Source organism: Podarcis gaigeae, assembly GCF_964106915.1.
Source record: "Podarcis gaigeae genome assembly, chromosome: 10".
In the NCBI taxonomy this organism is placed as follows: domain Eukaryota; kingdom Metazoa; phylum Chordata; class Lepidosauria; order Squamata; family Lacertidae; genus Podarcis; species Podarcis gaigeae.
In genome coordinates this window covers 48,495,587-48,510,106 of record NC_139686.1, presented here as the reverse complement: position 1 = coordinate 48,510,106, position 14,520 = coordinate 48,495,587, and the positions used below count along the sequence as shown (strand labels likewise).

At 41.5% G+C, this 14,520-nt stretch overlaps 1 protein-coding gene across 4 annotated transcripts in view; it reads right to left on the bottom strand.

Annotated features, from left to right (window-relative positions):
• The window catches only part of SCAF11 (SR-related CTD associated factor 11), a 30,993-nt gene extending 16,583 nt beyond the window's left edge, over positions 1 to 14,410 (bottom strand). For 3 of the 4 annotated variants that reach the window (XM_083698911.1, XM_083698913.1, XM_083698914.1), the window contains exons 1-7: positions 13,873 to 14,410; positions 8,607 to 8,687; positions 6,483 to 6,643; positions 3,907 to 3,984; positions 2,137 to 2,228; positions 1,582 to 1,649; positions 446 to 498 (exon numbers count right to left, since the gene is read on the bottom strand). In XM_083698911.1, the coding sequence (XP_083555037.1) occupies positions 446 to 498; positions 1,582 to 1,649; positions 2,137 to 2,228; positions 3,907 to 3,984; positions 6,483 to 6,643; positions 8,607 to 8,667 (513 nt within the window). In that variant the 5' untranslated portion in view covers positions 8,668 to 8,687; positions 13,873 to 14,410. Of the gene's footprint in view, positions 1 to 445; positions 499 to 1,581; positions 1,650 to 2,136; positions 2,229 to 3,906; positions 3,985 to 6,482; positions 6,644 to 8,606; positions 8,688 to 9,971; positions 13,090 to 13,253 lie in introns of all 4 variants that reach the window. The other variant, XM_083698912.1, reaches the window with a different exon arrangement.
• Between the last annotated feature and the right edge of the window lie 110 nt (positions 14,411 to 14,520).

Sequence of the window (14,520 nt, the reverse complement as noted above, 5' to 3'; positions counted from 1 at the left end):
ATATCCATAAAACAAAAAAGCGTTCCAGATGTAAGAACATTTGAAAGAAGATTTATATTCTAGTCATATAACTGCAGAAGCCATCTAAGCTGCACTGAGACACGGGCAGAAATATATTCATGCAACACATTTCACAAGGTCTTGAAACTCACTTTCACTGCTAGGTCTACAAACTAGGATGCCTGACAGGGAAGGACTCAGAGGTAGAGGAGACACTTTGCATTTAGAAAGTCCTTAATTTTTTTCATTGTAATTAGGCACCTCAAACAAATTATCTCGGCACAGACTTTAAAAGGTTAGGTAGCAGGTGATGGGAAAGATCTCTGCCTAAGACTGGAGACCCCCAGTTTGTACTGTCATTGCACAAACTTGAGGGAAAGCTGCCTTAAACAAAAATGTATTCAGTAACCTTTAGTCCTTTAAACATAAAAGTAATTGAACAAACCTTATTTTTCTTCATAGAAACAGAACTTTTATCTTCTTCTTTGTTTGAAGAACCTTTATAATGATTAAAAAACGCACAATCTCACTTTAATCTGATAATCATTAGCATTAAGGCAATTAGACGTAGATTAAATTTCATTTTAAATGTAAGAATTTCACAAACATTTTACTACTGCAAAAGCCCTTTGGAAGAAAAACACAATCAGATTAGAAAATTACTAGAATATACCCAAGCTAATCAGTGGAACACATAAGATCAGTATTTGTCTGTTCTTTATATAATTTCACAACACAGACTACAAACCAGCCAACTATATAACTATTTCAGTACACCCAGAGGTACATTCAGCTCACACTATTCCCCTGCTGAAACATCTCATGTATACAAGATGATGCTAGAATTTGGTTAAGCTTTTACAGTGCCACAGGACTGTTTTTGTCAAGCCTACCCTGGCTATTTTGCCTAGAATTAGTGACTTGCTACATATCTAAGCACCCCTACGTCTGGACTACTAGTTGACAATTAGGGAGGAATGACTCTTTTCTGATAGGGTCAACGAAAGAGCTAACGGTCAACATGAGAAGCAAGGTTTGTGGTTAGGAAGCAGAGGCCACTTCCATGCACACCAAAGTTCTCTTGAAACATCATATGAAAAGAATGCTCTGGACCACAGAAATTGTTCCCCAAATGCTGGGGATGTGGGGCAGAGCTTCAAAGGAAAAATACACAGTTTAAATACTTAATACACAATAAGCTATTTGATTGATTTGTTGCTATTTACTAAGCTCAGATCTTATCAAGTGTGTCTGTGTATATGTGAGCAAGACCTCTTTGTGCACCGAAAGGTTTGCCAATTCTCTTTAAAAGTCCTGTATAGTACACAGTCCCCTCAACACTGGAATACTGGACAAGTGAGCATTGGAACCTCTCAGGTTCTTTTGATTGGAGCCTAGATTTGATTTATTGCAATTTCCTATCTCCCATAACGTCACAAGACTTCTCTGCTCTGCTGAAATTGGCTTAGAAACCATTAATTTGATAGAAGTATAACAAATACATCCAAAGAACTAGCAACATGTAGTTTTGAAATTTCAAAGGGAAGCTAAGTTAGTGACAAAAAACAAAAACAAACTTACTGTGTTTTTGGTTCCAGCCTTTACAGGATATTGCTGTTAAATGCACTTTCCCTGCATTTTCATGTTTTCTGCAAACACATACAAAACAGTTATATGCCGAGCAATTTAGTGTGTGCTAATAATGGACCAAGGTCCCATAAAGGAATGAACTCTATAAATGCCTAAAGATCTTTAACATCCAAGATCTAAAGAATGAAACTGCTATGATACTCTGGACACTTAAATGTACAGCAACAAACTGTTGCTTATCTCCAAAGAATATGAAGATTAATCCTGGTAAAGGGTGACAGCCACCTATGCCATCTAATGGCTCCTTTCTCGGCAAATTGTCTTAAATATTGCCTATGTATTTAGGGTCGTATCATATTCAACATTAGTCATACTCTTAACCCAGTACAAATTAACAAACTTAAATAGCAAGTCTTTTGATCTCTATGCAAGTACTCAAGAGTATTACTTATTGGTATCATCCTTATCAATCTGAAACACATCTAATCAATGTTTATGAACGAACTAGACATGACATCAACAATAAAGGAAAGGTTCATTACTAACCTTGTACAGCTTTTCATATTTGCAGGGCAATACTTGCCCTCATTACAGCTAAGTAGGTCATCTTTTTTGCTTACTTGTTCCTTTATTTGAACCTGTAAGGAATGTTAAAATTAGTACTGCAATTTCCTAAATCATTTTCTTTAATATTTATAACCTAGTAGTTATGTGATTCAGCCTACGGCATTATTCACTTAATACACGATATAAAAATGCCAATGCTGATTTATAGCATCACACTGCTTTGTTCTAAAGGAACTCTGGGTCAAGACATTCTCATTCTAGGAAAAGAGACAAAGCAGAAGCTTGCTCAATAGCACACGCTTGGGTAGAGTTACCAGTAAAAAAACCTAAAAATCTGTCTTGGTGTTTTCTGAAAACATAAAAAAGTCCAGTAAAACTTTTCTTATAAGCTACTAGACAATTGAAGAAGAGGAGGAGTTTGGATTTGATATCCTGCTTTATCACTACCCAAAGGAGTCTCAAAGCAGCTAACATTCTCCTTTCACTTCCTCCCCCACAACAAACACTCTGTGAGGTGAGTGGAGCTGAGAAACTTCAGAGAAGTATGACTACCCCAAGGTCACCCAGCAGCTGGATGTGGAGGAGCGGAGACGCGAACCCGGTTCCCCAGATTACGAGTCCACCCCTCTTAACCACAGCACCACACCTGCTCTTCATACGGTCCTCATTATTTGCCGCATGAAAGTGTTTCCAAGATATTGATTGAATTATCAGGGTGAAATCTGCTGTTGCCATCCTGGTCAGAAAACAGCTTTTGACCATGGAGGAACTGCTAATGTAAGAAGGAAGGGTATTTTTTCCAGTTTCCCATTCACATTGCAGCTGCCCACACCACCATCCACAAAGTTTTAAAGGGTCCCCTAAACTTCTAGACTGATTTTCAGGAGCATAATAGTAGGATGGCAGAGTTTATCACTGGTAGTGATCATCTCTGCTAAATCAAAAGCCATTCTGTGCATGGCATGACAGCCCTGGATTTCACTCCTAATGTCCTCCTAGTTTATCATTTTGGAGCAAATATTATTTTAGCCTTTTATTATTAAATAAACATGGGTCCTAAAATTTAGACATTGTTTACTTCCCAGAAATCATGTATTTGGAAGAATCCTGATAACAACACCTTTATGTGGTTTTAGCAAAGCAGGGGTATGGAGTAAGAGGGAAGCCTAGGTTGAATAAAAAATATTGTGTGTTTCTCTTTTTCTCTCCTTCTCCACCTCTTCTGCAAGTGGCAGAAGACTCGGGAGAATGGGGTCTTGCTTATGTTTGCAGAAGCAGCCGAAATATTACAATGCTTTTACCTTCTGCAAAGACAAAACAGAGAGACCAATCTCTCCCCTTGCCCAAATCTGCAGTTAATCGAAAAGAGCAATCAGCATCTGCTTTGCAAATCAATTACAGTTTAGAACTTTTTGAGATGTGCTGGGAATTACAGCTTGCCAACAAATAAAATAAGAAATCATTTGAGCACTAAATGGTATGATTTTACCAACATTGAGAAATAATTGTGAAGTATATAAAAAATGGGGTGGAAATAAACTTCAACTTCCACAAAGAGAAGGACTTCTGTCAGGGTTAAATGCTTTAAACAAATGCTTTTTTGGTCAAAATTAGAAAATGCCATTAACAGCATCCAACCTGCCTTAGTGACCAAATAGTTATTCAGATATTTGAAGAACAAAACGCTAGTTTATTCTGATCGTAATTTTCTAAACACAAAATATAAATTAAATAAACACTGGAACTTGCCTTTATGCAGTCTTCTAATGCATTTAGTTTATATACAGCTTGGAACTGTTTGCGGTCAACTGGGCATGACGCTCTGGTCTGAAAGAAGATTTTGTTCACATTTCACTATTTTATAACTTTAGAAATAGGTTTTTTTTCTCCAAAGAAAAGGAACAACTGTATAGTCTGTCCAGTTTTTGAATCTCTTGATTCAAACCAACCTGCGTGCATATTCCTCTGGAATCTGTTACTTTCAATTAATTTAAGATTCCAGATGTTAATTGGCTTAATAAGTAAATCAATTAAAGCATTAGTTGATCAATCAGCAAGGGCAAGCTGATCTGTTGGGTTGCAAATCACCAGAAATTTTATTTTTAAGGATATTTTAGAAATAATAGCCGTTCCTCCTAGGAGTGGCAGTTTTGATTAAAGGTTTAGTTCTCACATAAACCAATAAGGCACCTGTAGCAAAGGGTTTGTAATATGCCCATTTATTTAAATTTCAAACCAACCACATCCATAGGACTGAGGGTTGTATCCAACTGAGTTATTGTCAGCAGCCAGTCCATGACAGTTCTACTCAGGAGAAGATGATGAAAATTAATCAACTTCGGTTAGTCATGTCCATTGATTTCAAATCAATAGTGGCAGCCCTGCATGAAGAGAACTCTGGTCCACTTTGCATGCAACACTAACCCAAAGCATAGCTAAGCAGGAATGAACAAGGAGTGTGTGGGTTCTCCAAGCAAAAATTGCTGCCACTTCACTTTCCAGGTCCTGCTGCTATTACAGTTGGGCCATGGCTTGGCTGAGTGCTACATTTGAATCTGGAATCATGGTTGGTCTCTCTTATACAAACTATGTGCAGTAAGACACAAACACGAACTACAACTTGTGTTTTGTTTGGAGCAAGACAACTACCAGTCTGGGTTGAGACACAGCATCAGGAGAGCTGATGTAAGCCTTGTTGACCAGTTATAAACAAATGACTGGGTTCAGATGACATCCACTCAAGAGTTCTTAAAGAACACAAATATGACACCTGTGTGTGTGCATGCATATTGGTGTGTGGATGGTAAAAGGTGAATAAATGAATTGTTTGGAATTATATGATGACAATGGAGATATAAAAGGAATTAGGAAAGCAGATATGTTTGATATTTCAAGTGTGTGTGGTGGAAATCCTACAGGTGATAAAATAAAGGTGTGATCTTGCACTTTAGCTAGATAGCAGGCAACCAGGAAGTCACATGGTGGAGGCAGAGTGGTGGAGTAGTAAAACCCAGGTCTCCAAAGAGGAAGCAGGGGAACAATAGAAACTGAATTCGGACTCCATACTGTCCTTACTGCAACCATATTCATATCATTCCCTCCTGAGGAGTGGGAAGGGCTACAGACTGCCACATAGCAGTGACTCAGATCCAGCAACTACGAAGAACTTCTACAACCAACCTACGAGACCCTTCCAGATATTGACATGCAGACTGACTGCAAGATCTGAGCCCTCCTCTCAACCCACCTAGTTCCAGTCACACATTCTGCTTATTAAGCAAGATCAACCTGTGCATAAGTGCAATGCCTGCTGGGCTTTGCTTGCCACACTGTTTTTCTACCATTGAGGCCTGTTGGCTTGTGTCTCTAAAGCAGAGGGACTAAACATTTTATCATGACCACAATTCTGGATAATTAGATTCAAATACTTGAAGGAATGCCATGAACATAGAAAACAATTACTGACTTTTAGAAACATTTTGTCCTACTGATTAGAGTAGGACATGAAGAGTATGCATTTAAACTCTGGGGTTTATAATATCTGCCACAGCGATAAGTGATCACAGCAATAAAAGATGCCTAGAAAAAGTAGTTCTCCAAAAAGGTTTCTAAGAAGCTGGATAAGCATCAGTTACAATATTGCATATGATGTGTATAAGACTTTATGGAGTTCTCTCAGTCTCTACAATTATCTGGCTTGTTCATCACAATAAGCAAGATGCTGAAAGCAACAATGTTATATTGCATAAGCATAGCTACACGGGCAAAGAAAGAAGTCTACAGTAACAAAGCACAATATTACAAAGTTGCAAGAAAATAGGTCAGTTCTATGGGATCATCATTTAGCAGATTTCCCTGGAAAGCAAGAGCAGTAGGAACTTTGGAAAGGAGACACAATAATTACCTATAGAGTTTGGGAAGACAAATCATTTATCAAGAACTCACAACATTAACTTCCAACAAACAAAGGCCACTACCTAAGCATTTACCAAATGTGGTGATGCGAGTACTTTGCTGAAATGTGAAACGAGTTACATTTGGGCCATAACTCACAAAGAGCTGATTTAGGCATGCCAGCTGGGTGTTTTGTTTTTTTTAAAAAAATCCTTTAAACATCAAGCCCTTTTCCTATATTATATACTGCTTTTGAAAGTCTCATGTTTCAAAAGCAGGCTGCCATGTGCCTTGGAGGTCAACTGAATATGAGGAACCAGTAGTACTGTTCTTTGGCTGCCAGGCTGCCAAGGAGAAATATTACCCTTTAAAAAGATTTTAAGCATTTAAGTAGCCAGTTTACAAGTTTCCTATGAACCACCTAGACTTACTTCGGCCCATTTAAGGATGCAGGTCATGCAGAAGATGTGACTGCAGTTTTCAGGAAAACCAACCTCCTGCTCTGCCAGGCAGTTTAGACAGATTGGACACCTGTCATCTTCATCAGACAGAAAGCTAGAAGAACAGGAGCAGTTTTCTTCATTCTCTTCACCTGTTATAAAATGTAAAAGCTCTGTGAAGTCTGTAGTAGTAATATCCACTTAAATAATATGCCACATCATGCTGATATGCAATTTTGTTCAAACTTGCGGATCTAAAAAGTTGACTCTCAAATCCTTCGTAAGCTGACAGTAAAATGTCTCAATATTGTCAGCTAGGTCTGAAATACAGTTATCTCATTATGTATGACTGAAGCCAACAAGAATGCAAATGTTGAATTTTGAATATTGTGATTATCATACTCCCCTCTACCCAACATTTCGTCCTTACCAACCACCAGGTCATGAGCAGGTCAGGTCAAGATTTAGGGGGGGGGGTGTATGCCTTTAGATGTGAATATGAAAACTGCTCCGGCCCACTATTGGTAGTGGCCAACTACAAACCATCCACAACATGGAATTACTGAAGCTTTTAAACAAGTTACTATGGCAGTAGTCACTATTGCATATATGTCAATTAGTTTCACATATATGTCAATTAGGTTAATTATAAATCACTGTGGTAACAATGTGATCTACATGCATATAAAATTGTAAGGTGCAATTTTGTACAAATATCTTTTTATTTTTTGTAAATAGCTATCTCAAAAACAGTGCAACAATTTTCCTATGATTAAAATGAAACCTTTTAGGCCTTTTTTTCAAGTTTTAAAAAATAAAGTTGACTTTATAATTTCTTAAAACCCTATTAAAAGCCAGACCGATGGAAAACTAACAAATGCCAAATAGACAATACCTTTTCCTGGTTAGCCTGCAACTGTCTAGATAACAATTCACTTGGGACACAATGTATAATATCAAAAAATCATAAACAGTGGTCTTGAGATGATACCACACCTCTACATGGGCATTAAATTCCTGGATGCTTCGGAAACATCTGCTCAAATCAGGGGTAGCAAGCTCACAGGCCAATTCCAGCCCACCCAACAAAGTTACTGCAGGTGGACCCCCAGGTCTGGGAAAGCCATGCCCCTCTTTAGCACTGCAACTTCTCCATCATGGAGCTGAGAGGAGAGGTTGAATTTGGGAAAGATTTAAACCTCTCCTCGCAGCCCAATCCTGCAATGAAGCAATATCTCAACTACTGAGATGAGAGGCAAAGCTGTGGTGAATCTCCATCCCAGCACTTAGGTAGAGAGGTTTAAACTACTCACCTAAGCTCTGAACTGCAGTGGAGAAACTGACATTTCTCAGTGCCGAGCTGAGAGGTTTAAACCTCTCCATGCAGTCTAGCCTTACAGTGAAGAAATTGGCCCACCACAGAACTAGGCTGAGAGGATGGGGAACAAGTGTGCAGTACAGTATATGTATCTATATGTATGATGAGTGCCTCTGTGGGTGGATACTGTGCAGCTTCATGCATGTCTGCATGGCAAGAGTGTATGTATGCAAGATGTGAACTGCAGGTTAGCCAGTTCTGAACACAATCTTCATGATGAAAAAGGTCAGCCATCCCTGCCTTACACAGTTTTGATCTTCAATGTGTGTCTCTTAGTGCACCGACTCTACAACCCTTTGCATATCAGAAAATAACATACAACACAAGCACTTTGTCAAGGACAGGGGTAAGAGCAGCTTATTTTGTCAGATATTGTAAACAAATCAGATGTTAAAAGAGATTCAATTATTCCAGAATAACAGGCCATGTGGATCAGCCCTTTCAAATGTAAGTTTGCCACATCAGCAGGAGTCATCATGTCCTGAAGTACAAAGGACCTCTTACAAACAGTTTTCACATATTCTCCTTTTCAGAAGCCCCCTCTGAAGTGACCATGAACTGTGGGCACTATCTCTAATCAGCTAAAACCAGAAATACCAAAGGATGCTTTAGATTTTCTCTATTAGATCTGGAAATGTTGGGGTAGGAAGATGCTAAAAAGAAGTGATATATGTTGTTCCACTTTGTTTATTATTATCTTATCTGATTTAGCAGAATATCCAACCAATATTAGATACCTTCTGTGTCTTCATGCTTTTCATCTTCAGCATTTTGTATACATTGCTTTTTATTCTTCATTTCTGCTTAGGAAATACAACCTGCAAAATATTGATAATGATTATATTCCTCCTAATATGTCACAGATTTCAACCCTACAACTCCAACACAGGCAGCGTTATAACAAGAATATATAACAAGAATATATCACACATTGCTTCAATTTATCATATTTTAAAAATTATTTATTAAATTTATATACTGCCCTATACCTGCAAGTCTCTATTTCTTGGCCCTCATACATTCAAGGAATTTTATTTTCTTTCCTGTAACTATGATTTCCCAATGCATAGGACCAGGGCATAGTATCTCATACCAGATTGTCTTAAACATACAGTTGCATGCCACCCCAATCTCCGACTGGTATGAGATGCCAGGGGATTCCAGGCACTCAGACAAAGTTCGTGTTTCCTTCAGAATGAGGCACAGTGGAGGCTCTGGTGTCTTTAGAATATTTGGTTTCTTTACATGTATATACAACCTATGCCTACAATGGAGGGGTTCAAAGCATTAACACCACAAAGGGTCCTGTTTCTCCCATAGCCACAGCCTTGGATTCCAGCAGAAATCAGGCCTTGCTCTCTCTCACTCTGCCTTTCCAGCCTGTAGCTTTTGCATCCAGCTTCTAGCTCACACCACTCAACTCTACTCCGGCCTTTTGTCTTTCAAATTACCAGACAGTTGAACCCACCCATTTCTCCTCTGATACAGGGCCACTCCCTTTGCTATCTTAAGGTAAAGGTAAAGGGACCCTTGACCGTTAGATCCAGTCGCGGTCGACTCTGGGGTTGTGGTGCTCATCTCGCTTTACTGGCTGAGGTAACCAGCGTACAGCTTCCGGGTCACGTGGTCAGCATGACTAAGCCGCTTCTGGCAAACCAGAGCAGCACACGGAAACGCTGTTTACCTTCCCGCTGGAGTGGTACCTATTTATCTACTTGCACTTTGTACTTTCAAACTGCTAGGTTGGCAGGCGCTGGGACAACAGGAGCTCACCCCGTCGCGGGGATTCAAACCACCGACCTTCTGATCAGCAAGCCCTAGGCTCTGTGGTTTAACCCACAGTGCCACCTACATCCATAATTAGCGGACCATTATGAAGCTGGCCTGGTTATTCCCCTTCCCCCAAACTCAGAACAGTAGGAATAATCATGAGTACAAGAAAAGAAAAATGTAAACACAGGCCAATTCTCCTTGAGCCAAGTCCAACTTATCTTGGGAGAAAATGCAATGCCTTGTCAGTTTCCCCTTAACAAGAAGTTATTCTAAAACAGTGATTCTCAAAATATTTTCAATTTGGGGTCATCTTTCTAAACTTACCCTACCTTTTTAGAGAACACTCCTAAATTCAACTCTAAACTCTTAAATGATAGGTGGATGTGTAGGTTCACACGCACAGTGCTGTTTATCTCATGACTATTCTTGAAGAACTGCAGACTGGGGTAAACTGATTAAGATTTTAGCATCAATACAGCTGCCCTCTCTCTCACTCTTCAACCTGTATATTTTGACAAGCAAGAACTGGAGCCTGCAATCAATAACAGAATGAATATGGGTTAAGAAGTTGAAGCTTCATCCATCAATAAAGGACACCCTACTTCATGACCCACTGTTAAGTATGGCCGATGGGATATGTGGCAGCCTTCTCTGTAATAACACCAAGGCTATGGAACTTCCTAGCATAGGCCACACAGCTAACAATTTTTGATGCTGAAATGCACGCTGAGCATTTTTAAAAGCTTTTTGTTTTAGGGTATAAATGTCTAAAGAAAAAATGTGTTTCTTCCTCTAGCTGCTTCCTCCAGAGTTCTGATTCAGGTCATGGGGGAAGGGGGAGAGAAAGATTGCTGTTAGAAACAAAAAATCCTACTTATACAAAAGTCAATGAGCATTCCTAAGGCAACTATAGATTCCAACCAGTATATAAACAGCAAAATGTTACTTGCTACTGAGTACAAGCAAACTCAGAATGTTCAGAGTCTGGAGGTTGTTTGGATTTTATCTGTTTTCCAGTGCACCTACCTGCTACAATTTACTCTTCTAAGATACTTTTTTTTAAAAAAAAAAACCTATTAATAAGACAAACTTCCTAACAGATTTGCAGCTTTAAGTAAATAGCAAAAGATAAACAAAGATGCAAAAATTTGGTGATCAATGGGACATTTGAAGGGAAAGAGGGGGTTCCTAATCTCTTATTTTCACTGTAGTGTCAACACATGACAAGTTAGAAAGTGAAAAGATGACACTTAACCCTTTACCAGCCTATCAGTTTTGTCCTGCAAATGCCTCTAGATAACATTAAAATGTTTTCCTCCAGCTAAAGTCAAAAACAACAAGCAAATGAAGCTGGATAAAGCACTATGCTCTCACACCAACCCATTCTCCTTTGCAATAATGCCATCAAACTCCCTATTATCTTTTGCTAATATATGTGAATGCTTTCTGTGTCCATAGAGTGCAGTGGTAAGGGAAAGTAAGACAAACTGTGAGACAACATGTGGGTTAAAATGGACACAAGTTTAATGGCTACAGCTTACACAGAGTTGGGCATGGCGTAGGGCAGGGATGTCCAACCGGTCGATTGCGATCTACCGGTCGATCACGGGGCATCCTGTGATCCTGATGGATTCCCCCCCCCAAAAAAATGGGTAGATCACTGCCTTTTTTAAAAAAAAGTGGGAGTAGATCACAGTCTCTTGGAAGTTGGACATCCCTGGCATAGGGCAAGGACCCAGATTTCTAACATCCTACTTGCTCATTCCTCATTCTGAATGCTGGGGGGAAACCTTAAGTCCAGTAGCAGAGTAGAAGGAGTGGTTCCTCACAAGCCCCATCCCTTGGGAGAACAGCGAACAGTGTGGTAAAGTAGCGGCCAGATAATGTCACCACCCTCTCAGACTCTCACACAATCCCACCCTCCTGTGATAGCATAAAATAGGACAAGTTGGTGGGAAGCCTGGACTTAACCAAGAATACACATATCTTTGCCCTAAGGAATGAAAAGACTAGTTTTTAGTGAAAGAGTCAGCTATGAAGTTTAAAAGATTACTGACACTTTTTTCAGAAAAAAGCCAAACCCCCCATTTCCTACCTATGCATTACTTACGAACGTTTCTTCACAAACTTTCTAAGAATTTAATTACATGCTTTCCCTTCCCTTCCTGTCCTTGCTTTCCATGAAAACAAAACATACCGCTCAACTGTGGAGTTGGTGTACATGGGAGGAGGTGTGTCTTTTTGCGCCTTATGAAGTAATTAGATATCTCCTAGCAGTTTATAACCAATGGTTTTCTGGCAATCAACTACTTCAGCATTACAAAAGAGTCCCCAGACACCTTTATAGATATTCAATCCCTCCTGTTTGCTATGCCTTCACAAAGAAAGCGGTTTGTACAATTAAGCATATAGTTAAGAGAGACAGACTGCAAAGGAAATTAAGGATCTCTCTCATCTCCAAATTTTGACACTGAATTGCTCCCGAGTGACATGCAACTTTGCAACTTTCAGTTACAGAACCTATAACAGGACAGTAGATCAGGCACAAGAAACCTGTGACTGGCCAAACCCTTCATCTTACCTGTCCCTATAGACACACACCTTCCGCCAGGTCAGCCTCCTCCCTCCTCTCATTTGATTAGAAGGGCTCAAGTTTCACCCCTACTGTGGCATGCTAGACAGAGAGCTGAAACCCTAATAAGACAATGATTCATAAATCATAGGTCTTGTTTATATCAATCCTGACATTTCCTTAAAAACTGCTGAGCAGCCAAACATGCAACTGTCCTGTGATCTTCAGAAGAAGGGCAGTATATAAATTTAATATATAATAACAACAACAAGAAGAAGATAACAGTAATAGCAAGAAAAGCATCAACATTGTGCATTGGACAATTAAGTTTGAGACATACAGAATCCTTCAGACTACACACATATCATGTGATCATTTCAGTTCAAAAGAACAGCCTGTGACACGCACAAAGATCCATCCCAATAGGCATTTTCATTCATGAATGTGAAGACACCACGACTGTCATTACATACCCAACTACAACAAAGAGGAATTTGGAATATCAAACACAACTTGCATCAAATGTGTCAAGGGATCCTATGATTCGGTCTTGGCTGCTTCAAAACACTCTCAAAACGATCCAAAAGAAAATACACAAAAGGTTTGAAAAGCAAACTCCTTATTCTTGTATTCCAGGAATGAGAAAGTGAAAGTTTCCTGGTACCTTAAATAAACATCTACCATAGACAACTAAGAGTTAATTCTCTCTAACCTTTTTCTTCGCCTTGGCCAGATAGTTTGTGTATCCATAAACACTGCAAACACCTTTCCAACACCTCTTTCAGGTAACGGAATTTAATAGTATTCTCTGTGCTTTACCCTCCCAAGTATTATCTTCTGTACCAGGCAGTAACAGGCATAGGCAAACTCCGGCCCTCCAGATGTTTGGGACTACAATTATCATCCCTGACCATTGGTCCTGTTAGTTAGGGATGATGGGAATTGTATTCCCAAACATCCGGAGGGCCGGAGCTTGCCTACGCCTGTTCCATACGCTCGATGCACAAGGCATCTTTCAGTAATCCCACAAACAGCATACACACACAAAAAAGGGGGGGGGTCGTTTATCTTTAAAAGCAAATTCAAATGCAAGTGCCAAACTTCTCCTCTCCGGGCTCTGCGCGGAGTCCTGAGGCCAAAGATTAACAACTTCTCGCCGTGACCTCCAGCCCGCAAACAAGAGGTGCGTGCGTGTGTCGGAGAGAAATTGTTAAACAAAGGACTGTCCGGGACGAGCTGGCTATTCCGCTACGACGAGAAGCGTCAGCAAAGCCTCGTTCCTGGAGGAGAAATTCCTCCTGCGCACCGAGGGGAGCCCTCGGGATTGGCCTCCTACTCCGGCAGCGAAACTTTCTTTCCCTGCTTGGGGCCCGACCACGGAGCCTCCTCCGCCAGCTTCCAAAGGCCCCTGCCGCCACGATCTGGACCAAGGCGAGGTGCTGCGAGGGGGGGGGGGCGGCCTTTTCGCCACCAGGCCCCGCCGAGCCTCGAGGAAATAGGCCGGGGCAGCTTCCGTGAGGGGAAGCGGACGAGGCCTGGCCGTCGGCGCTTTCCTCTTTGTTTCCCTTCCGCTCTCTCTTTCTCCCTCACACACACACACGCAGCGCCGGCCTCGCCGCCTCCTTCCCCGCGCGTCGAACGAAGCCGACTCAACTTACCTGGCGGCGCCTCGGAGCGAGCGGCTTGGACGGAGGAGCAGGTCGCGCGGTCAAGGGGCTCCGGCTACTGCGGAGCCAACATGGAGGCTCTGGGCCTTTCGGCGCCTCCGTGGAGCGCGCGCGCGCGCGCAATCTCCGCCGGGCTGAGGAAAAGGCCTCGCGCGGCGGCGACAGCAGGAGGCGGGAGAGGAGGAGGAAGCAGCAGCAGCAGGCCGCTTCCACAGCGCGTTCTGCTCAGAGCCCGCTTTCCGCCGGTCACATGTCCCTTCGCGGCAACGGTAGACGACGAGGAGGAGCAGCGCGCGCGCGCACCTTTCCTCCACTTTCCTCTCCTCACCCTCACTTTCCCTCCCTACCCGGAGAGAGAGGAAAAAACGCCGCACGGCGGCGCTACCCAATCAGTTCTCTACGCAGAAGGTCGGTAGGCGGGGATTTAAGCGTGACGGGGCTCGCAGGCGCGCGGCGCTGTCTTGCCAGCGAGACCCTAAGCAAGAACGGTCCCTGCCGCCACCCAGGGGCATTCTGGGAAGGTCCTCCAGCTCCCCAGCAGGGGAGGGTGAAAGAGAGCAGGCGTGAGGCGCATGCGCAAACGTTGTGACTATTTCTTTCAGAAAAAAGAGCAGGCGCAAACGGGAGCATTACGTAATC